General features: G+C 34.8%; 1 protein-coding gene across 7 annotated transcripts in view; it reads right to left on the reverse strand.

Moving 5' to 3' along the window:
* LOC132698470 (dynein axonemal heavy chain 8) overlaps window positions 1-22,565 on the reverse strand; it is a 110,571-nt gene that overhangs the window by 51,161 nt on the left and 36,845 nt on the right. For all 7 annotated transcript variants that reach the window (XR_009618377.1, XM_060664536.1, XM_060664532.1 and 4 more), the window contains 12 exons: window positions 21,655-21,798; window positions 21,317-21,591; window positions 18,446-18,785; window positions 18,267-18,393; window positions 16,121-16,525; window positions 13,170-13,349; window positions 12,964-13,117; window positions 12,729-12,910; window positions 11,342-11,469; window positions 11,103-11,283; window positions 1,079-1,241; window positions 845-1,019 (listed from right to left, as the gene is read on the reverse strand). Coding sequence is in view for 6 of the 7 variants with exons in the window: in XM_060664536.1 (XP_060520519.1) it covers window positions 845-1,019; window positions 1,079-1,241; window positions 11,103-11,283; window positions 11,342-11,469; window positions 12,729-12,910; window positions 12,964-13,117; window positions 13,170-13,349; window positions 16,121-16,525; window positions 18,267-18,393; window positions 18,446-18,785; window positions 21,317-21,591; window positions 21,655-21,798 (2,454 nt within the window). In the remaining variant the exon portion in view is untranslated. The remainder of the gene's footprint in view (window positions 1-844; window positions 1,020-1,078; window positions 1,242-11,102; window positions 11,284-11,341; window positions 11,470-12,728; window positions 12,911-12,963; window positions 13,118-13,169; window positions 13,350-16,120; window positions 16,526-18,266; window positions 18,394-18,445; window positions 18,786-21,316; window positions 21,592-21,654; window positions 21,799-22,565) is intronic.

Genomic DNA, 22,565 nt, shown 5'->3' on the forward strand with positions numbered 1-22,565 from the left:
TTTAAAAGATATAAAAGCTCCTATTCTTGTATCTAACTGCAATGAAATATTACCTCAAAAAGGTCGGGCATTGATGATGCTATGAAGGGATTTAATTTCCTATATTATAGGAACATCAAAACAGACAAACTTTATAACAATATTCCCAACAATGACAAGCCTCTAACTACACCATGCCATTTAGTACTTGTAAACTACTTTATTTATAGGACCAAGATGTGAACGTTTTTAATTTTTGAGGAGTTCCTTTTAAATAACGTAGAACTGCAGGTTTCTGATATAGCTTTTTTATGATTGTTTTAAATTGTAAAAAGTTAAATTCTTTTATAAGATAGGATGATCTCGTCGTCGAGATATTTCAATTTCTTTTTGATATTTTAAGACATTGAATTGCAGGTTTGTGAATAAAATATTTGATTGTATATATGATACATGTTCCTATTTCAAATTACATCAAATTAAAAACAAAAGCCTGAGATAAATATTGCGTCTGTCCGTGTTCCAAGAAACTGAGATACGCGGGAATCTTAAGGTGATTGCAGATACAGTGTGAATTATTCAATTCCTATCGCCAGAAGGCGTTGCGTTCTAAAAAAGCGAGCACTGAGTGAGTCTAAAACTAGAATCGTACCTTCGCGGAAATAAAAAATAAAAAACTTTGTGTGTGTAGAGTGCTTTGCAAATAGTGACTTTAATTAATATTTTCAACAAATTCATTTTTAGTTCTGGTAATTTAAATTTTATGAGAAATTAATTAGTTCGATTTCACCGTTTGACGAACCCGTACGATTTTGTTCGATTTAAAAAACTAACAACATAAATAAACAAATTAAAGGTCATTTACGTGATGGATCATGTTTTGAAAATTGAACCTCAGCGACTCGACCCGTTCAACGTCCTCTTTCGGCGTGTCGATTTTGAATCGGCCAAAAATGCCGTACGCCTCCTCCATTAAGTTCAAATCCATGTCCATTTCGATAAAGTTTTCCCTTATAGTCGCCAGGCAAGCCATCGCATTCCTGCCGGAAAATACCCAATGCTTTGTTCTCGTTAAAAATAACTCTAGCGCAAACCTTACCGACAATCGTCCAGATCCCGCAAGGGTTTATTCAAAATTTTTTCCTGTGCCTTTATAAAGTCGACCATTACAGTGAGCTTTTTCTTGTACCTATCGCTCAAGTTTTTGCCCATAATGTGCTTCCAAGAGTCCGATTCGACCAACAACGCCAGTTTCATTTCATCTAAACAATACGGACTTTTCTCCATCCAGCCCATATTTTCGTATACGGGGTTTGCCAACTCGATGGCATATTAAGTTTTACATTTTTTAATTCCTTTAAATACTAGGAAAGTTATTATAAATAACGTACAATCCCGATTATCCGAAATAATGGGGACCAAAGTGAGTTCGAATAATCGAAATTTTGATAAATCTGTTTTTTTTCTTGGAAAATTGAAGTTTAGGATATATACATCATAAGATCGATTTATATCGAAATATGTTACTTGAATGTGTGCATTAATTACAAAAAAACACAGATATAATAATTTATTTAATTTTAATTACTCGAAATTTTTTTTAACGTAGTATATGTACATTCATGAAAGACATGTTAGATGCAACTTAAAATCCGACCCATATATCCCATGTTTGACTTTATTGCCTTATAAATGAGGTAATTTTGAACTGCATTCGTTTGGCACTACTTCTGTTTTTAACCGCAATATCTATCCAACGTTTTATTAAAGAACATCCACAGCAGTTGCATTCTCTTCTTGTTCTACAGAACTTAACACTTTCTCCGAGGTCTCTAGTCCTCTGAATGTGACATTTTAACTGGAATATTGTCTTCGTCATCATCATCGTCGCCACTGTTTATTTCAGTAGCCTTTTTGCAAACACTTTTAATAATTTCTTCTTCAGTCCTTTCGTCGTCTACAACGTCTCCCTGTGTAACGATTCCTAAACTTGTGTTTCCGCAACATTTTCACATCCTGGTATTTTGGACATAATTTGCTATAAACTTTCATCATGTGTGAAAATCCCCCTTTTTCCCAGGTTTTCTTACTTGATTTCAAGCTGAAGCCACCCAATATATATTTTTCAAGTTTATTCCAAAATATGCTCCAAAAGCAAACGCCTGTATTTACCTTTTAAATTTTTCACTACACCCTGATTCATGGGCTGAATGATAGAAGTTGCAGCAGAGGGAAAAAACGTTGCTTTTATTTTCCCAGTTTTAAGTTTCTCCGCACTTGGGCGAGTCTAGTAAGAAAATCCATTTTCTGGGATATCCGTGCTTTAAAAAAAAACTCTACTTTTGATAAGAAATTTTCAGAAAAACAATTTTTAAATAGATTCGGATTCATCCAGCATTTGTTTTATTTTTATACAAAACCGAAAAAGTACTGGGGCAAATATCTTTGAAGGCTCGTGGTTTTGCCGAATGATGATGAAACAACATTGACACGTTTTTTGCTATGTTTGTAATCAAGTTTTTGAAGCAAAGGTACTTGAGGGTAACATTTTGTAGTTCAACTCCATCACAATTGTAGTTCTAATTTGTTTGTAAATCGTTTTTTTCCTAAGCTTCATAAGATAAGATCCATCACTTGCAGAAAAACTTTTTATTGACGTGATTACACGCTTATAATACTCTGTTGGCTAACCATAACATTTCGCATTTTAGACTGTCACATCGCCGTGAAACTCCCGGGGGAACCACCCAGCAGTATAGGTGGATCCCAGACGCGTTTTGTATAATGCGATTAATCGGAATTATTGTTTTTTAGTAGTTCATTTCGGATAAAATGGATTTCGAAAATCGCGATTCGGAAAATCGCGTACTGTATCAAATGGTACTAAAATTAAATTGGTTAAGGCTTTCGCGGCCCGTTGATAAGCTATTATCTTGATTCGGGTTTAAACCCGAATCAAGATAATAGCCGCACCATAGGTATAAGGTGGTAAACGTAAATAGTCTACTGATATAAATAGTAGAGATTATATTATTATTGGTGCGTGCATAGATGATAATGGTGTGGGAGGATTTTCAGCTGTTAATAACTTTTGATTGTTATGTGGGACGAAATAAATTTTCCATTCGATTAAGTGTTACGCGTACAACTCCACCTGCATGATCGCTGGATGGATTGAGTAACTCAGCGGTTATATTGACAATAAAAATCAAGAAACCGCAAAGAAACTGAAGGATAATAAAATGGATATATGCTCGCAACAAAAAAAACTGAAGAAAGTAGGTAAAACCAAACAAGGGCAAAAAAAGGAATAGCAACTGCAGTATAAAAGAAGCATCAAAGCAATTTACAAGAATGCAATTACGTATGTCCACTAGTTCTAAAAATAAAAGCAGAAAACCCAAAATTGGATATAGTGTCAGTATGCCCACACGAACATAACAAACCAAGACAAGAAGACTAACTATTACGACCAACTCCGAAACACAATTCAGTCATTACTCAACAGAGAATTTAACCTTGTATCGAAAATGAAATAATCCTTTTAATTAAACAGAGGTTCAATGAAAACGAGCTAAATTATAATGGAGAACTTATGATCGACCTATGCGCATTCAATGTTTTGCAAATCAACAACAGGTTTAATAACTACAAATATCAATAAGTATAAATTCACACTAGAGGTCACATTTCTACAATTGACTATATCGTTACCGATAAACACATCCACCCATTTCAAATACTAGACGTCATCGTGTGTGGCTGGCCCTAGCAGATAGATACCAGACTGCATGGCCCCTAAATAAACTCCTCAGCAAGAAGTGATTTTTAAAAGTAAAAACCTAAGAATAGAATATTGTATTAGAACCTAATAATTATAATTACTTAAGTACACAAAACCTGTAAAAATGAACCTACAAGATCGAGTCTTAAAATACTTATCGCTAAATTCTATAGTTTTTTATACTCAATTAAACAAACAAATTACATCAAATGAGGAGATAAAAGAACAGATTATACAATCCAGAGAAGACGTTAAAGGCGAGATAAATTCAGTGAAGGATGAGTTATCAAATGAACTGCAGCTGATCAGGCAAGAAAATGAAACCTTGAAACAAGAAAATTGTCTTTTGAAGGAAAGAATGGAGAAACTGGAAAAAACGACTAAACAGTATAACTTACGGATATATAACTGCGAGGAAGAAAAAGATATATCAAGAGATCTTGACAAATTTGTCAAAATTATAAATAACGACGCGCAGGTCTCTTGTACATCTCAAACTTTTATCGTCTCAGAAAACTGGAAAAGGACAAGGATAATAATATACTTAGGAACGCCATTAAGCAAAAGAAACAAAAAAAAAACTGCTAATAAAACATCTTCAAACTGCCAGAAATAGAAACCAGGCAGCAGAAATAAAAAGAATACTCTTTTCGCCAATGGAAAGAAGTTTACCATTCAAGATTTAAGAGGGAAAAAAAGAGATAGAAGACGAAAAAGCAGCAGCAAAGAAGATCAACAATCTCAAAATAATACCAGCCAGAAAAGAAAACCAGAGGAGTCACCCGAGGTAAAAGAAGACCGCAATCTGAAGAACTCGAGAACGACAAGAAATCTATCTAAGTAACAAAAATAGTATTTTTTTTTTTTACTTTTTTTTCTTAATATAAATAAATAATTACATACGCGATTACCGGAGTGATAAAATTAAAACCACAAAAATTAGTTGTTTTAGCGATTATATAAATATCTCAAAAAACTCTAGTAACTATTTTTCTATATACCACACAAACATACGAAGTCTTGAAAAGCATTTTCTTGAGTTGTGTTAACAGAAACCTTTCTTCTAGCCGATACCTCACTTTTAACAATACCGGGCTATAAATTAATTTATAATGAAGGCGACGTCACCAGTCACGAAGCAACTGTCATTTATATCAAGGACTCTATTTACTATGAATTCAACATTGACTTTCTAGGAGATATAAAACTAATAAATTTAAAAGTTAAGCTTAACAGTGAACGTTTTAATATAACAGGACTCTATAGATCACCATCAACAAATGAAGATACATTTAATCAACACCTAGAAGAATTTTTGAATCAACATAAAAATGTTTTAAAAAAAGCATGATCATTGTATTTTGATAGGCGACATCAACATAGACTTACTTGACGATGAACATTACATTGAAGCATATAAAAATATTTTAGAAGAAGAAGGCTTTATAAGTACAGTAAATGATGTAACAAGACCACAATCACATACATGCCTTGACCATGTTTTTTTGAAATCAAAAAATACTCCAGATCAAGTAGAGGCATTTATATTTTTGAACCAAATCACAGATCACTGCCCAATTGCCATACATATCCCATTCAAAGAAACTTCAAATAACAAAACCTTGTTTAAACAAACTGAACTAGATAAAAAGTATATTGACAAAAATAAACTGAAACAACTTTTAAGAAATGGAACATAGAATTGTATATATAACGAAAGACATAGACATAATAGCTAAAAACTTTATAGATATCATAAAAACAAATATAAAATCAGCAACAATAACAAGAAAATATAATAAAATAAAAAAATCCTTGGATTACACCCGCAATACTGAAATCAAAATTATACGAATTACTAAATAAAACAAAAAAATATCCAACAAATCCTGTCTAGGCTCATCAATACTGAGTGTATAACCTCAATAAAGTTGTTGACAGTGCGTATACTACATATCACAAATCTAGACAAACATCTTAAGAAAACTGTGGAAAAACGTTAAAAAACGTACTTAACAAACATGAAACAGAAAAAGAAAAATTTTCAGAAATTGAAAAAAAGACAATTAAAAACGAATAAGACATAAACGATCACATTTACTATGCCAACAACTAAACACTCACTCTTTTTAACGCCCACAAATATCGAAGAAGTCACTCAAATTTTACCAACTCTGGAAAGTGGCAAAACTCCTGGCGATGACCAAATCAAAAGCGAAACCTCTAGTCTACCTTATAAATAAATGTTTTGAAACGGGAAAACTTCCAAAAATTCTTAAAAAGGCCATTATCGAGCCTATGTATAAATCCGGAAATAAAAAGTTAGTCTCCAATTGAATGGGTGATTGGAAGAAGGATAAAATTCCAGTGAAGCCTGTTTATCTGCGAAACCGTTAATTTCACAAAGATGGTTATCATTGACCAATTGTACACATTGACAAAGAACATTTGATGCCAAAGTTTGAACGATTTACACCTATTTGGTAATTAGATATTGGCATTTCAATGTACAAAAATTTTATCTTTTTTCCACTCAAATTGCATAAAGTTAGTTAAAAAAAAACATATGAGGGCGTTAATGAAGAACTCTGATTTATTCAAGCAACCAACATTCTGGGTCACTGGTTTCTCTATTTGTAGTGGGATTGGCCAGAATTTCATTATAAAAGCTACTGTAGTCTTCGGGTATGTAATGAACTATTTTGGAAATATCTTCCAGCTTCTTATAGTTGATAGGAACTTTTCCATTGTATGCTTTTGAAATGGAAAGGTCCACATTGTCTTGTTTTTTCGTATTGAAAAACATGGGTGAAGCCGTCAATGCTCTGATATAGCCTCTCATTGCTTGCGTATATGTTAAATGCCTGTATTTGCTTATGGTAAAAGACTGTTTTCTTCTCAACATTTTTAGCAGTCTTTTTAAAGTATTGAGGCCACCAGCCTTTGAAATCAAGTATGTCGGTATTTGTTAGCCGTTTTACTTGAAACTTGGGATTTTTATTCTTGGAAGACGTAATGATATCGTTGTATTGTTCTGGTAAATTCGGTCAAACTTTCTTAAAGAGCGCTTGATGACAGAAAAGTTCCTATCGCAATGCAAAAAACTATGACCTCGAATGGGAAAATATTGATGGATAACTTCAAATCTGCCATTCATGGTCAGGGCAGTAAACAACCTGGTTAGAATATGGTTGCGGTTTTGCCCAGCGCACGCATCACTAAAATCATGTAGGGTTCTGACTTCTTCAGGAATATGTTGGGTCCAAAATGGACGTACTGACTTCATTAGGGCCTCGCTGAGCAGCTCCCTTTGTAGGAGTATAGAAAACCGATACATCGTTGCCAAAGCTGTGAACGTTAAAAACATAATACCAAAGTTTTCGCAGATAGAACATTTCCTGGCATTAATGGAAGGGGAAGATTTTGCATACAATCAAACACTATGGCTCCAACGTCATTCCTCTCTTTACAGGTCTCCTTGATTTCTTGAAGTTTTTTGTAAAATTTGGATGCTCGTCTTTTATGAATCATAAGCTCTGCAACTGCGCAACTCTTTGCTGTTTCATTAAGAGTAGTCGACTTTATTTTTGCATTCAAGTCTTCACAAGTCGAGCGAATGTCGACTTGAGGCCTACCAAACTGGTATCCGTAGTTTTCCTGAAAATGTCTCAAATAATATTCATACTTGACGTGAGTTCTCAAATCAGGATTCTCTTTAGTGAAGAGCTCATACATCTTAGTGATGCTCAAACTTGCATCTAAGTATTTAATTAACTTAGAAGAATAATGAGACTCTTTTTTTGGAAATGATTTGATATGGTCATCAATTTTGGCAACAATTGCGCCATCGAGTTTACTTGCACGATTTGCATGCCTTCCTCTCATGTCAAATGGTGAAGTTTCAGTTTCACGGAGCTTGGTTAAACGTTGTACGACTTTATTCGAGACACCATGCAAACTCATTTACGCGCTGCGGCAAACTTCAACCCTGCACGTAATTTTCATAGCAAAATATTTAAAAGAAGAAGGATTTTGTCTAGGCTCTGCTATTGCAGGACGATGTCTGGCAACAGCGTATCTTTGTATTAGTCCCATAAGATATGTATCTTTTTGATTTTTTGGTCGTCCATTATAAACAATTTCAATTACTGAACGTTTTTCTTCAATAGTAAAAACTGCCATACATTTTTTACGGCACGTGCAATCCGGCCCGGTTATCTTAGCATTAGTTAGTTAGTTAGTCAGTTAGTTAGTTTACCTTTATGTGTAACAAACTGTACTCCTCGTTGTCTAGCTAATTTTTCCCTTTCTTTTATGTGACATTTTTGTTCAACTTTCGCCTTTTCCCTTCACGTTCTCCCTCTGAATCCGATGAATCTGACATTTGTACAATACAGAAATACAACTTTTATATTTCTATTTAACCATCACTAAATAGGGACTCACCTTCTACTCACTAAACTCTCAAACTTCAAATTACAGATAATCAAAACTTCACTAACTATTTAAACACCTGTTGTCTCAACGAAAATGCAAAACTATGTGAAATAATCGGCTCAAGACGCTAACGGTCAAACAACACACAACAAAAACAACAAACAACAAAATTATTATATGACGGGAGCCGGCGATTTTATCGTTTTTGCGCTCAGCAGAAAGAGAATACAAATTTTAATATATTGGCTATCTCACTTTATTTCGCCATATTTTCGGAATGTTACGCTTTTTCCAACCACTCATTCAATTAAAGACCCATCTCAATTTTAAACAATACTATTAAAATTATAGAAAAAATTTTTAAAAATACGTTAATGATATTTAAAAAAAAAATCAATATTTTGTTTGAAAATCAATTTGGATTTCAGGTTGAACTTTCAACACAGGACGCCTTAGTCAAACTTATAATAAGTATAAGCAAGTTGATTTGGCTAAGTCGTTTGATACAATTGATCATCACAAATTAATTGAAATCTTGGAAAGGGTCGGTGTCGGGGGTGTTGTCCTAATTTTTTTTTTAAATTTACCTTTCTGAAAGAACACAGAAAGGTGAAGTAGGAAATGTGGTTAGTGAAAAAACAAATGTAGAGTTTGGCGTTCCCCAAGGGACAGTTTTGGGCCCGATATTGTTTATACTTTATATTAATAATTTAATATAAAATCTCTTGGAGAACTAACATGCTTTGCGGACCACTCTGCCATAATCTACAGAGATAAATCCTGGCAAGCACTTAAAAACAGAGCCGAACAGGACCTACAGCATATATTTAAATAGTTGAGTAACCATCTCTTAACCGTCAATTACGAAAAGACTAATTATATGCCACAAAGCATAATCATAACACCAGACACAAAGTAATAACAGGTTACCTTCCTCAAACTAACACCTCACTAGGACAAAGATTCTTTTTGGACTTAAGCCCAAATATCCATAGTGAGCTACCGATTGAAATCAAAAATATAAATTCTTTAATTTTGTTTAAATCTCGACTAAACAAATGGCTACTAAGTCAAGAGAGATCGAGAATTCATTCACTGATAATGAAAAAATATGGCTAGCTCAAAAAGTACGATAAAAAAAATAAGTTCTCGAATGTGTCAAACTATCCCCAACAATGATAAAGCACTTAACCAAGAAAACGTATCCAGAACTAGACTAAACTGTAACTGATCATGACAAACCAACGGCTAATAAATTTAATACAATTACATTCCAAAACAAGCTTGTTTTTACAACATAATTTTATCACCCCTTCGCTGGCTTATTTAACTACGTCTTCTGTTTCATTTTTCATTTTAGTTTTTCATTCAATTTATTACCGTTCGATTTTTCATTACCCTTTTGACTTTTCCAATTTGTATTGATTTTTCCATATTCAATTACATGTATAATTTAGGCAGGTATTCGTTATCTTTTATTAACACTTTTTACTTTCCATAATTATATAAGACCTATAAGTTTAATTCTCACCGACAAGACGACAAGTATTTCTTTGGTGTTATTTTAGTCTATTTGTCAATAATCGTAATTATTTTACTCCCACTTCTACTAAATAATCTTTTGTTTTATTTTTTTAATGTTTATTTTTTGGTTATGTATTTACGGGAATTAGTATGAATAGAGTTTTATTGTATTGGTGATATTGTGGCTGATATTGATTGATAAATAAACTTATTATATTGCGGACGTAGCATGCCATCACAGCTTGGTACTTGCAAAAATTGAAACTAATGCAACTAATCAAAGCTATACAAAAAAAAAAACGAAAGTAAAAATTGATGACGTTCTCATATTTTTTATAGTTGCTTTATAAGTTCCTGCATTATCAGTATAGGCAGGCACTCTATATCTCCAGTAGCTATATGAATAACCCAAAAACAGAGGACCAACACTAAAGAAGCCGCATATGAAGCTCTAAGCACCCAAACAGTAAAAAATAATAACATCAGAACCTCTTGATTTTCGCAAAAAAATATTGGATACCTCAACTGCAGAACATTACGAATACCAGAATCGTATGAAAGGTATAAACCAATTAGGCACGAAACAACAGCACTAGTAAGACAAAAAAATAACCATCATTCGAAAATCTCAAAGCGAATGCAGGAACACTATGTATTAAAAATGCAAATTTGGCGCTTTGCCGAAATAAACCAAATAGCAAGAGACCTGAGTCCACAATCTAACTGAACTATATAAAACACAAATGTCTGAGGTTGAACTAAACATACCTCAAATGATGACAGACAAATTTAGAAGGGCAAAGTGGACACAGTTCTTCGAAAGCTAAAGAATAGGAAGAGCCCAGGACGAGATGGTATGGTATCCTAAATAAGTTACTCAGATATGGTGGCGAATGTCCCGGACAGCAGTTAATTTCTCTCATCGAAAAATCCTCTACCAACATAGTATACCCGTATAACTATCCTTATGTCACGCCGCAGAAATTCGACACACCGAAAACTGGACAATCACTTTAGACAACAGAAACAAGAAAACTCCCCGGAGCAACTGGAAAAACACTCTTGGACAAAGAGAGGAGCGAAAATACAAGGACGTGGAAGATTGAAAACCTACGTAGTAGAACAACGCTCCTGAAAACTGATTTTGAACTGTTTTTGCTCAGACTAAGGAAATGTAAGCAAATATAGGTAGTTATTATCATGTTTTTCTACCTCGGCCAGCTCAAAATAGAATTGAATTACATAAAATGTTTCTAGAATATAAACATTTTTATGAAATCTTAATACGTCACACATATTTAGAAACTTTTTAATCCCATTTCGCTTATGCTTTTAATACGCCATCGAGTTCTTGGAATCCCATATAACAGGTCTATACCCATTAGAATCCTAAGCGATCCGACATCGTGTTTTTCCGGAAGTTTTCGTATTGATTCGGCTCTACCGTCGTACTCCTGAAATTTCTCCGAAATTTCCACAATCAATGGATCCTTGGCGCAGAATGCGTCGATAATTTGATCCCTGTCATCCAGCCACATGTACTTCCACTCCAGATATTGCTAAAAAGACCATTTGCGTCCTATCACCACTTCCCTTTTTGAATAACACGTTAATTACATTAAGTAAGCTCTCAATGTCCGGACTTAAGAGATACCAAATTCCCTGCAGGCCCATATAGACCCGAACAATTTCCTTATTTTCGCTGACGCGTTTATAGTAGTTCTTCAGTTTCGGTTTTACAACTTCTAAAATATGAAATAAATAAAAAACTACGCTGCAGACTTGCCAGTTCCAAATTTTGTCCGTTCAGGTATTTGAAATAACAAAAATTGTAACAGAGTTGGATTTTGGTGAAGACGTCTCCATGTCTGCTGTCTCTTAAGAATCACCATTAAAGTTAAAACAGTTTTCTGCATTCTGCACACATATCCTATACATTCAGTCAATTGATAAACTTTTAAATGAAATACTTTTGGTTTGGTTTTGGACGAGTGAATACATTTATTACTATTATTACTAATGTGTAATGTTGCAGCTAACAATGCGAAAAATGAGAAACTGTTAGATGTAATTGCAATTTCAAAAAATGTTGCCATTGTCAAGGCCAGCCTTGATCGAATGTTCAATTGAATTCAACAGATGAAGGTTCATGTGAATTTATGAACATCCAGCAAGAAAAATCAAGTGACAGACTGCTGACGCCGACTTTAAAGAGCATGAATCAAAGTACAGCTCAAATCAATAACCGATATTGCCAACTCCATAGAGTTGACTATATAGTTTCAGGATATATAATTATAGAAACGCCAAGAGATTGTGGAAGTCCTATCTTTATTTTAAGGAGCATAGTTACAAGAACAAAGCCAGAAACATCTACTCAAAAGAAAGAGTGTATCTACCAAATACCCTATGAATCTGAAGAGTCATATATAGACCTTTAAACGTTAGAGTTGAAGCACATAGGAAATACAATGAGGGGTGAAGTTCAGTGAAACAATGGTCCTGTTGAACGCTGCGGTCTAGAATATAAGCCTCGTAGCCTTAGAATTAAAATTAGTTTTTATAACGAGTAGTGATAGATCTGTCTGAAACGTTGTCTAAAGAAAAAATTAAGACAATGGAAGTTTGACAATCTCTTAATATTTCTATTGAGACATTGTCTGTCACCTTCAAGCAAACGTTTTGTAGTTATAATTTGGGTGATACAATTATAATTAACGGATTGTCGCCACTACATTTCCTCAGTAACAACTTCGCAAGGCATCTACGCCCTGGTCTGACCTAGCTGATAGACCACAGTAGAAATTGATGCACGTAGGGCACAATTTGACTGCTTTAACTTTTAGTAACTTAATATTTTGATAATGAAATTTTGAAAACAAATACAGGCACCATTTTTATAAATGATCCATGATCTAGAAATTCAAGTGTTGCGCCTAAGTCTCCAACAAAATCCAGCTCTGTCACACTATTTTTATGTCCAATTTGAGTGGATTAATTATACCTCCTTTAAGGGCAGGTTTCGCGTCTCTTTGACCCCACAATTCTATATACTTGTGAACGTCTAGTATATTTTGGAGGACTAGGGAGAAACAGTGCTGGATTTCCTCAAGGTTGGGATTAATGCACGCCACGGGGATCTGAAGAACCATTGATGTGGACATCAGGGGCGTTTCGCCGTCAACGCTTTAAGTAAAATATCACTGCCATTGTTTCGATTTGCCCGACCGAATACAAACCTCATAACCTTGTGTTTGACCTTCTCAAGGGACAGTTTTGTCGCTTTAATTAAAGCATCGACCAATTTCATATTGAAATAAGCAAACATTTCGATGCAGTCTGCGTGCGCACCGGACAAATCCATCGATAAGCTACGGTCGATTTCCTTAAACGCTACGAGCAATAGAATAGATGATGTCGAATGGAGAAAGCAGAATCCACCTACCTGCATCGCTAGACATGAGCAACCTGGAGGTGCTGGCAATTGGTCGAACCGCTTTTTCGCTGTCCAACCAATTATACTTGTTTTCTTGCAATTCGGGGTTATTTATGATATCGAGAAATTTGTTGATCAACCCCTTGACAGAATTTTCTACCGTCGAAGATTTCAGTTGAATTTCTTTGACTGTAAGATATAAAGGATGAGTCAGTTTTTTGTAACCGCTTCAAGAAAACAATTTTATAATATTAAAAACTAATGTGAATGTATACTCTGTGAAACTGAAAATACCCAGTAAATATAAAAAAGTAGAAGAGAAGGCTGCTACGTCCACCACTCAACACGCGAGACCGTGAGTTATAAAAATATCAGCATTAATAACCGAATTTAGTTTGTCTCTTTATTGACAGATGGCATCCCCAAACGAAATACCATTATTTTAGAGTATTCATGTTTCTCTCCAAAATATACATAACTCTCCAGTTAGCGCAGTGTCACTCCCTATACAAAATAGAAGATACCGGTTTCGTCCACTCATATCCGATTGCGCTGGAAACTTCTTGAAATTCACCTAATTGACGATATACGGCAAGTCTTCTTATCCTAGGCAATACTAGACAATGATTCCAATAACAAAAAGTTTTTTGCGGGAAATTAAAAAACAAATCTGATATTTGCAAACTCAAAAAACATAAAAATGGGTAAATATATAAACTATGTGTGTTTTATGGCACAGAGTAAATATCAGTGAGAGTTTCGTTTTCGCAGCACAGGGTATAAACTTTTTCATGGGTTTTAAGTTTCCTTTTAGAGATTTTCAAAATAATAAAATGAAGTTTGGTGCACTTAAAAAAGCAAATGCAGTGAAACCTCCCTGTAGTGAAATTCTGTATAACGTGAAAACCTGTGGTATGAAGAAAATTTGTGGTACTATTTAGTCTCCATGAAAATCTATGTATTAATCCAATGTGTATAATGAATTTCTCACTCTCTATCTCGAAAGAATAAAGATAACAAAGCAATGAATGTAGGCCGACTAGTAATTAGTACAGTCTCTTACCTTCTTGGAGTTCCTTACCCTAATAATCTAGGAAAACTTGGTTGTCCTCAGTGTTTTTCTCATAATAAGCGATTATGTTCAATCACTTTGAATCCTTTGAATTCGTGAATACTGCGAGCATGGCAAGTAAACCAAAAACTTCATCTCTAGATGATAAAGCTGCTTTAATTCGAGAGATAGAACGTGGAGAAACGATAAATGGGACGTCGATACGGACTTACACCTATGACTGTATGCACGGTTTGGCAGTGCAAAGAAAAAATCGTTCAGGCTGAAGCGGCAGGCAGTGCTAGTAAAAGAATAAGGAAGTCAAAATTTGAAATTTTGGATCGGACAATGTTGCAGTGGTTCCAACAGCAACGTCTTAAAAATATACCACTCTCTGCATCTTCGGAAGGATGGTTGTGGAAGTTCAATCAGAGATATGGTATAAATTATGGACACATAACTGGCGAATCCCGTGATGTCGACAGAAACGTCACAAACGATTGGCTGAAGAAAACGTTGACTATAACTAGCAGAAAAGTATCCTGATGAAAACATTTTTAATGCTGACGAAAATGGTATTTTATACAAAATGACGCCAGATAAAACTCTCAAATTTCGAAGCGAAACTGAGTGGGTGGAAAACTTTCTAAAGTATGTATAACAGTGGTAGTGGCTGCCAATATGAGTTGAAGCAAAAAAAGAAAGCTAGAAAGCTGTTTTATGAGGCTTATCAGGCAAACAAGTCTGCATGGATGACATCGCAAATTTTTGAAGAGGAGATACGGAAATTTGATGCAGAAATAAAGGGAAGGAAAATATGACTTCTCTTACATAACTGCCTGCACATATATATTCCAAATCTACGGAATAATGAATTGGCATTTTTCAGCCAAAGCAACCAGTGTACCACAGCCGATGAACCAGTGCACATTAAAAAGTCGTAAGAGTCGATACGGGAAAAACATTTTAATGGAAATGACTGAGTCCAAAGACAAATTTTCTATTAATATACTAAATGCAGTCAACTTTGTTAGTAAAGCTTGGAAAGAAGTGCCAGCAGAAGCAATTCAACACTCCTATAATCATGCAGGACTTATTTCCGGGACAGAATGCGAACAAGACTTGAAAGATGATCAGGCACTAAGTGAGTGGATACAACAGTGTCACACACCAACTACGCTTACAAGTGAGGAGTTACAATATTTTATGAGGATAGATCAGGATTTGCCTACAACAGTAGACTTGAAAGATAAAGCCATATTAAAACAAGCAAGAAGGGATGAAGAAGAGAACCCAGAGAAAGAAAAATATGAAGAAGTTGATCTTGAACCACCACCAACCATGCAGTAAGTCCGTCAGTTAAGCTGCTAGAGAATTTTTTTATGTATCATAGAGAAGATGCCTCTCTCGAAAAAATGTCGAAAATACAAGCCAAAGTATGTATGTGTATTGGCATACTGAACAAATTCAAATGAAAATGAAAGATTATGTCAAATATGAAATGTAGTTCTTAAATATTTATATAAAATATTCCTAAGTAGATATTAATATAAATATATAAAATAATTAAATATTTCCCATTACAAAACACATATCGGTATTGTTATTTTTCAAGTTATTTATAACGAAAAAAAAATAAATGCAGTCCCTTCAATTTCGCTATATAGAGCTTCGACTGTAGCTGAATTGAATTAAGCGGTTTTTGGTACCTTCAGAGGAACACGCTTTCCAGAATTGTACTCAATTCAATCCTATGCAACTTTTTGGACCCAAATACTGACAGCTTTGAAGACAGTAGATTTTCCTGTTAGTGCCAAAAGCAATCTTATTATTACTTAAAATAGTAATAAAGAGAGCCTTTTTATATTTCCGATTTTTTAAAACAAAAACAATACAAAAGTAAACTTACCAATTTCTTGACTGTATTTAATATTGAGTTCCACGAACGCGTTAGGAGAAATCGGCTCGCCAGGCAAATAAACTAGACTAGTATTAGCTAACGTTTCGAGAACTTCGTCGATTCTTGCCTCCTTCATATCTCTAACTTCCTTCAAGAACATCTCCACGTAATCGAGAACTGTGGAGACCTCGTCGCAGAACTCCGGTATTTTTGTGGATGTCCAGGTAATTGTGGAAAACCCCGGCATGAATGCGTCTTCCATCTTAATAAGCTGGACCCGCATCATCGGCAAAAACAACGTCGGAATGCTATGACGTATACTGTCGTTTCTCTCAACTAGCGCGTTCAGCAGTTCATAAGAACGCATCAACTTCTCCTGGCAGAATACCAAAACTTGGCCGCAATCGGGAACTTCTATCGAAAAAATCAGGCATCAGATGAAACTTTCATTAAAGAGTAATTTCGAAAATAGTAATTGTTGTCTGGAAACGTCTTGGTCGATGAATCCTAAAATTCCTGGAATTGCAGCATTTCAAACGGGACGGAAAAATTTTTGTGAACACCGCTGCCCAAATGCGGTACCAAAGACGCCATAATTTCAAAACTAGAGCAAATCGGTACATAAAACGCGACAAAAGGAACAACGACTAAACGAAAACGAACTAAAAACTTGTTTTCCCTAAGCTTTTTCCCTATTTTTATTTTTAGTTTTTTTAATTTTATTTTGGATATCACTTTCGACATTGACTTGGGGCAGATGTATTGTTTTTCAATATACGTATGTGGTAATGGATTCACTGCTACTCATAATTGCAGCTAGGAAGGGCAGACAAAGTATAGTTGTAGGGTCTCCATGGAAGTTATAATTTCTAATATGGTTGTATTCGTCGTCCTTTTTCTCCTCTTCTATAAAACAATTTTACATTTCCATGATACTTTACAATTGGAAAGCAGCAAATACAGACTACTTTTTAGCGACCCTACTAGAACAATTGAAGGTAGAATAAATGAAGCACAGCACAAATACAGACTGTGAATTCCAGATAACTTAATGTACCACTCAGATCTATCAATGTCCAAATTCCGCAACCAGCAGCTTAAGTAGATTCCCTCTTCAAATTGTCCAGCGACTTGCGGGGGAAAGTCCTTCATTTGAGCTACGGCCATTTTCATATTTTTAAAAATGTAAGATTATGTAACACTTCAAGACAGAACTTCGCTACGGCTGGAAGGAGTGATGGAGCTCCTTACGTGTTGTCTGCATAACTCTTACTTTCAAGTCAAAGATAAGTTGGCTCCCCTCTATCTCGAGTGGCAGCGAATATAAACATGGGATGTTTTTGAAACTCCTGCTATAGATGCGGCAATTGCTAAACCTAGGGTCTGGCTTCGATATGTCGACGAATTCTTCATCATCTTAAATGGAACCAATCATCTTAATTATTTGCCACCATCCATTAAATTTACTGTTAATAAAGAGACGAACGGCTGCCTATTGTTTCTCGATGTCCTAGTAAGTAGAAATAATAACTCTATAAGTACCTCTGCGTATGGGAAGCCTACACAAATCGGAAAGTATTTAATTTGAACTAACCATTTTGAAGCAACCAAACTAGGACTCATCCAAACACTCTGCAAAAGAACAATCACAATATGTAGTGACGAAGCATAACTCGATATAGAATGATGCAGTATTAAAAAGGATTTACTTCATAGTGGCTACATTCAAAAATGTATTGACAAAACATTATCAAATTGTAAACGAAAAGTAACAGCAGAGCATACTTGAAGGGAATCTCAGAAAAAAAATAAAAATAAAGTCAGATACATCAGCTCAAGAGAGAGTGTATCTACAAAATACCCTGTGAATGTGTAGATTGATATATTAGAGAAACAAACAAACTGAATTAATGTCTACCACAAACTTTATCTTTTACTTGAAAATAGGAATTATGCGGCACCTCAAAAATTTCACCAAATGCCTGCTCCAACCTTGAAAAATTTGTTGTCTACGGGAAACCTAACTACTGGCGTCCTTAGTGGACAACCAAATAGTCAACCATTTGGGCCCCACTTGGTCATAGATGAAGAACTTAAACAACTATTGTTTGCTCTACTTTCAAAACCGACTTGCAAAACAACCTGTACAGTTTACCTAGGTCCAGTTTGTACATGTACTCTGCTTCTCGAATGACCTCCGTTATATACGGATGGAAGTTAACTTGATAATGCTTGGTTCGCTCGTCTTTGGCGAGTATTGGCATAATAAGACAATTTCGAACCTAAAACAAACTTTCATAGCAAATGATTTTCGATATGCTCCGAGATTGCCACCTGTCCCGCGTATTTAAACCAAGCCTCGTGGTAGATCATTTCGTAATGGACAAAACACATCGACATAGCGTTGAAGAGCTGTATGCACTTTTGAGCCTTCCGATGTGCCATCACCCTCGATTTCTCTCTAAAAATGTCCATGGGCTCTGAAATTCGCGAGTAATAATGCCTGATCCATTTTATTCTGCCACTGACTGGCGGCATGTTGAATGGAATTTGAGGCGACTGACGTTCTTCGTTGTAACGGTCACGCAAATTTTCTATTTCTTTTTGAAAGAGCATCATCGCTTCCAAATATCTGCTGTCCAGGTGCAGGCATTGCAAATTTAGTTTTTGAAACCTTGAAATTACAAAACGGCATTTTATTCGTATTAATAATAATAATAGTGGATGTAAAAATGAAACAAAAATTTGCTACAATATGTTTTATAGGCTGTGGAGCCATCAATATTGATTTTGTTCTTAAATAAACTCACAAACTCACATTTTTTTATTTTTATAACCAAATTAATGTTGTTTGTTACAATTATTTTTATTATTTGTCTGTGTTTTGTTGTGTAGAATTTGTTTCTTGTCATTATATGCACATGATACTAGTTACTTTATTAACCTCTTTTTCTTGCTAAACAGTTATCGGGTTTTTGCTTCAGATATAGGTAGGCTAGAGAGTTTTCAGCTCGGTATCCATACATGATTTAAGGTGCTCAAAGCACCGTTAACTTTAAAATGTACCCAATTTTTTTTTGATAACGCTTTTATGTTTGTCACCCGAAACGAAATTTTAATGTTTATTCACATTTCCAAATTTTTGAGGTTATATTTTACATTGCACACACAATATATATGGATGAAACTTAAAAGGAAAGAAGATATATTAACTCTTATTGAATTATTTCAATATTTTAAGTTTTGTTCCCAAGAAAAAGATTTTTTTTATTTTATTTAGAAAACAAAATGTATGAATAGTGGTAATGGTTGGAAAAAAATCTTTCGCCAATGAATCCTTATAAAAGCGTATTGAGAAACAGGGTGCTCTGTAATTTCAAAATGTCTTATACCTGACCGGCATTTGGGGATACAGCGTTTCCATTTTTCATTGTTTTGCCTTAGTAATGTGAATTTCGCGAAACAAAAAATGACGTGTTCAAAACAATCCTATCTGGATCTGTTTTTAAGATACAAGGTGAAACAAAATTTGGCAAATTCAGTTATACTTAAATTATAATTTTTAAGATACGACCTACAATATGTTTTTTTAATTGGACGTATATAACATATATTATTACATGCTGAAGATACATAGCAAGGAAGACTTTTAATAAGAGCTGCAGCCGCTATCCACAACTTGATAAAATTAACCGTGGGTAACAGACCAATGAAAATAAATTGGCGACGTCCAGGAAACTCTGACACCCCTGACAGACAATATCAAATGTCAATACCATTCCAATAAAACTATTAGTCGCAAAAACATTGTATATCTATCCAAGAAGAACAATTTGCTAAATATTTTATCCAAAGTTTTAAAAGTAATTATACAAGTTCAAAAATTGGCATATAAATGTGAAAATATCCATCTAGTTGATATTCAATTTCGGAAGCCAGATAATAGCATCATGGCAAGAGCCTTTAGATTTCATAAAGCAAATGTGAAGAGTTTCTTCATAATTTACAGTCAGTTTTAGAAAAGTATATGATACCGCCAATAAGATCCTACAATGTGAATGAAACAGGCGTTGCCACCGTTTTAGATGCAAGTCATTGCCATAACTGGTACAGATATTGTGGTATAGACAGCACCCGCAAAATGGCAACAGCTGGTTATATTTTGCGCTATTACAAGTGGAATCGAACATACAATTCCTCCTGTATGTGTTCTCGTGAACAAGATTTAAGAATATTCATATGAAAGGTATGTCCAGAGGAACTCTTGGATTGGCCAACAAGTCAGGAGTAGGAGGATGGATAACATCCTTTCTTTATTCTTAGATCTAATTAAACACATAACCAGCATACGAAATGCACCAAACCTATATTGATTTGTTTAAGACGCCCATGAATTCCATAGCAGTCTTAAAACAAATTTATATTGTAGAAAGATGGAGGTTATTTTCGTTGCATTTCCCCCAAAATGTACAACCCGCCTCCAGCCCTCTGACTTTGCGCAACATAACCTATTTAAAACCTATTTAAACCAAGCTCTCAATGTTGTTTGCTAAGCCATCTTCGCAAAAGGGTGTCTATTTATGAAATTCTTCTGGAAGGCTGAACTCAAAGAAGATAATGAAGCAAAAGAACAATCAACTGAAACATAAGCTGTTTGATGTTGTAGATCAGCATCTGAGGCTCTGAAACAACTGCAACGTTTTGTTCAATAAAGCGGTTTTAAGCAGACTTCAGTATATATAAAGTCAACTAAATTTTCAAAATTTATATGTCTTTTGTTAGATCGGTCCAATCTAATTCGCCACATGAACATGAGTCAAACTTTTGGATAAAACACATTGTTTTTGTTCTTATCTGCCCCTACATTGCCCAAATCTACCCCGGCGAATAATTTAAAAAAATTCTTAACACTTGTTCCTTCTATAGAAGTCGCGTTGTCAGATATTATCAAAATGGCGCGTATGAAAAATCACCTTATAAATACGTAAATAATAGATAAGTAGATACCTAGCCGCACAACACTTATTCTATCAGCAACGAGTCAATCTCTGCCTTCAGTCGCCCGCTAACTTTTATTAGCAACGAATAATAAAGCAGTTTGATAGATCAGTGGTTCTATTATACAATTTCACAAATTTTCAGCACTCATCTCGTAAGTGGTAGTGCGAGTTCTTGATATACAAAATCTACGAACAATTACATTACCTCTTTAAGAGCCGCAGGACGTTGTGAACATCGGTGGTCTTTTCCAAGGTGGTGCCGACAAATTCTTCGAGCTCCCATTCAGTGTCCACCACGTTCTGTCTAAACCCGTTAAAATCGGTGGTGAAGTGGGGCAACCTGTGGTTCAAAGCGTCGTATTTCTGACTTGAAATGTGTTTGTAAAATTCCGCGAATCGTTTGGCGTAAATGTCGATTCCTTCTATGGTGCTTTGCTGCAAAATCGAATATTTTGTGGTCGTTGTCAATACATACACAATCTAAAAAAACATTATATCAATATGAACAATTGTTAAGTGACTCCAATAGGAAGCGGTCGTTACTTCTTCACATCTCTTCTTGAAAGTCTCGAATTTGCCAAAAATTAAACTTTCCGAACACTCGAACGGTCTTTCGCCGGCCTCTTCGATTTGTTTTTTGGTGCGCCTGAAGCATTGATAGTACTTCAGGTATAAGTCAAGACAGGCCTAGAAAAAGGGTATATAAAATTTTGCCTTTACGATTGTTCTACTCGATAAATCACTAGCCAAATTTCTTGATAAACAATTGTAATTAACTGTAAAGTAATGTGGTGGCTGACTCGAGCAATTTCTTTACTGACAAAAATGTAATTGTGACAAGTTAAACACTTTATTGAGATATTCCTAAACCAATTTTCGGTTTCGGAGATCGGTCCAGGGTAGACTACATGAATTTGAAAAACTGGTGTTCTATTTAAGAAAATTGACTTGGTATAGATATCTATTTATTTTGTATTTTCTATTTACTGCAAAAAAATTGTTCCATATTTTAACCATTCACGGTGCGGGGGGTGGGGGGTGCTTTAGCATTTCTACAAAAAATCATTATCTATATCTCCCAAAGAGCTTAATGGATTTTAATAACCATGGCTTTTTAAAAAAAACTTTTCCTAGGCTATCAAACAAACGTACTAGTGAGTGAAGATTGAATTTTGGTAAGCATATCCATTGTAAGGGTTGTTATTGAAATAAAGCTTCGTTGCTTAGCTTATTTTACATTGGTTTCTTTTACAATACTGGAGACATTATTCCTACGTTGTGACCCTTGTCTGTTTTCAAACAAACAAATTAAATAACGTTTCCGCTGCGCTCCGTTCTTGTCAAAGAAACTCGTGAGTCAAAGAAATAGAAAAATCCTAATATTCTTTAATCGACGATACATAATGATAGTGAAACTATCATTAGGAACATCCGTTTCAGCAATACCGTAGCTC

Source organism: Cylas formicarius, unplaced genomic scaffold (assembly GCF_029955315.1).
Source record: "Cylas formicarius isolate icCylForm1 unplaced genomic scaffold, icCylForm1.1 PGA_scaffold_2__14_contigs__length_35257938, whole genome shotgun sequence".
Lineage (NCBI taxonomy): Eukaryota > Metazoa > Arthropoda > Insecta > Coleoptera > Brentidae > Cylas > Cylas formicarius.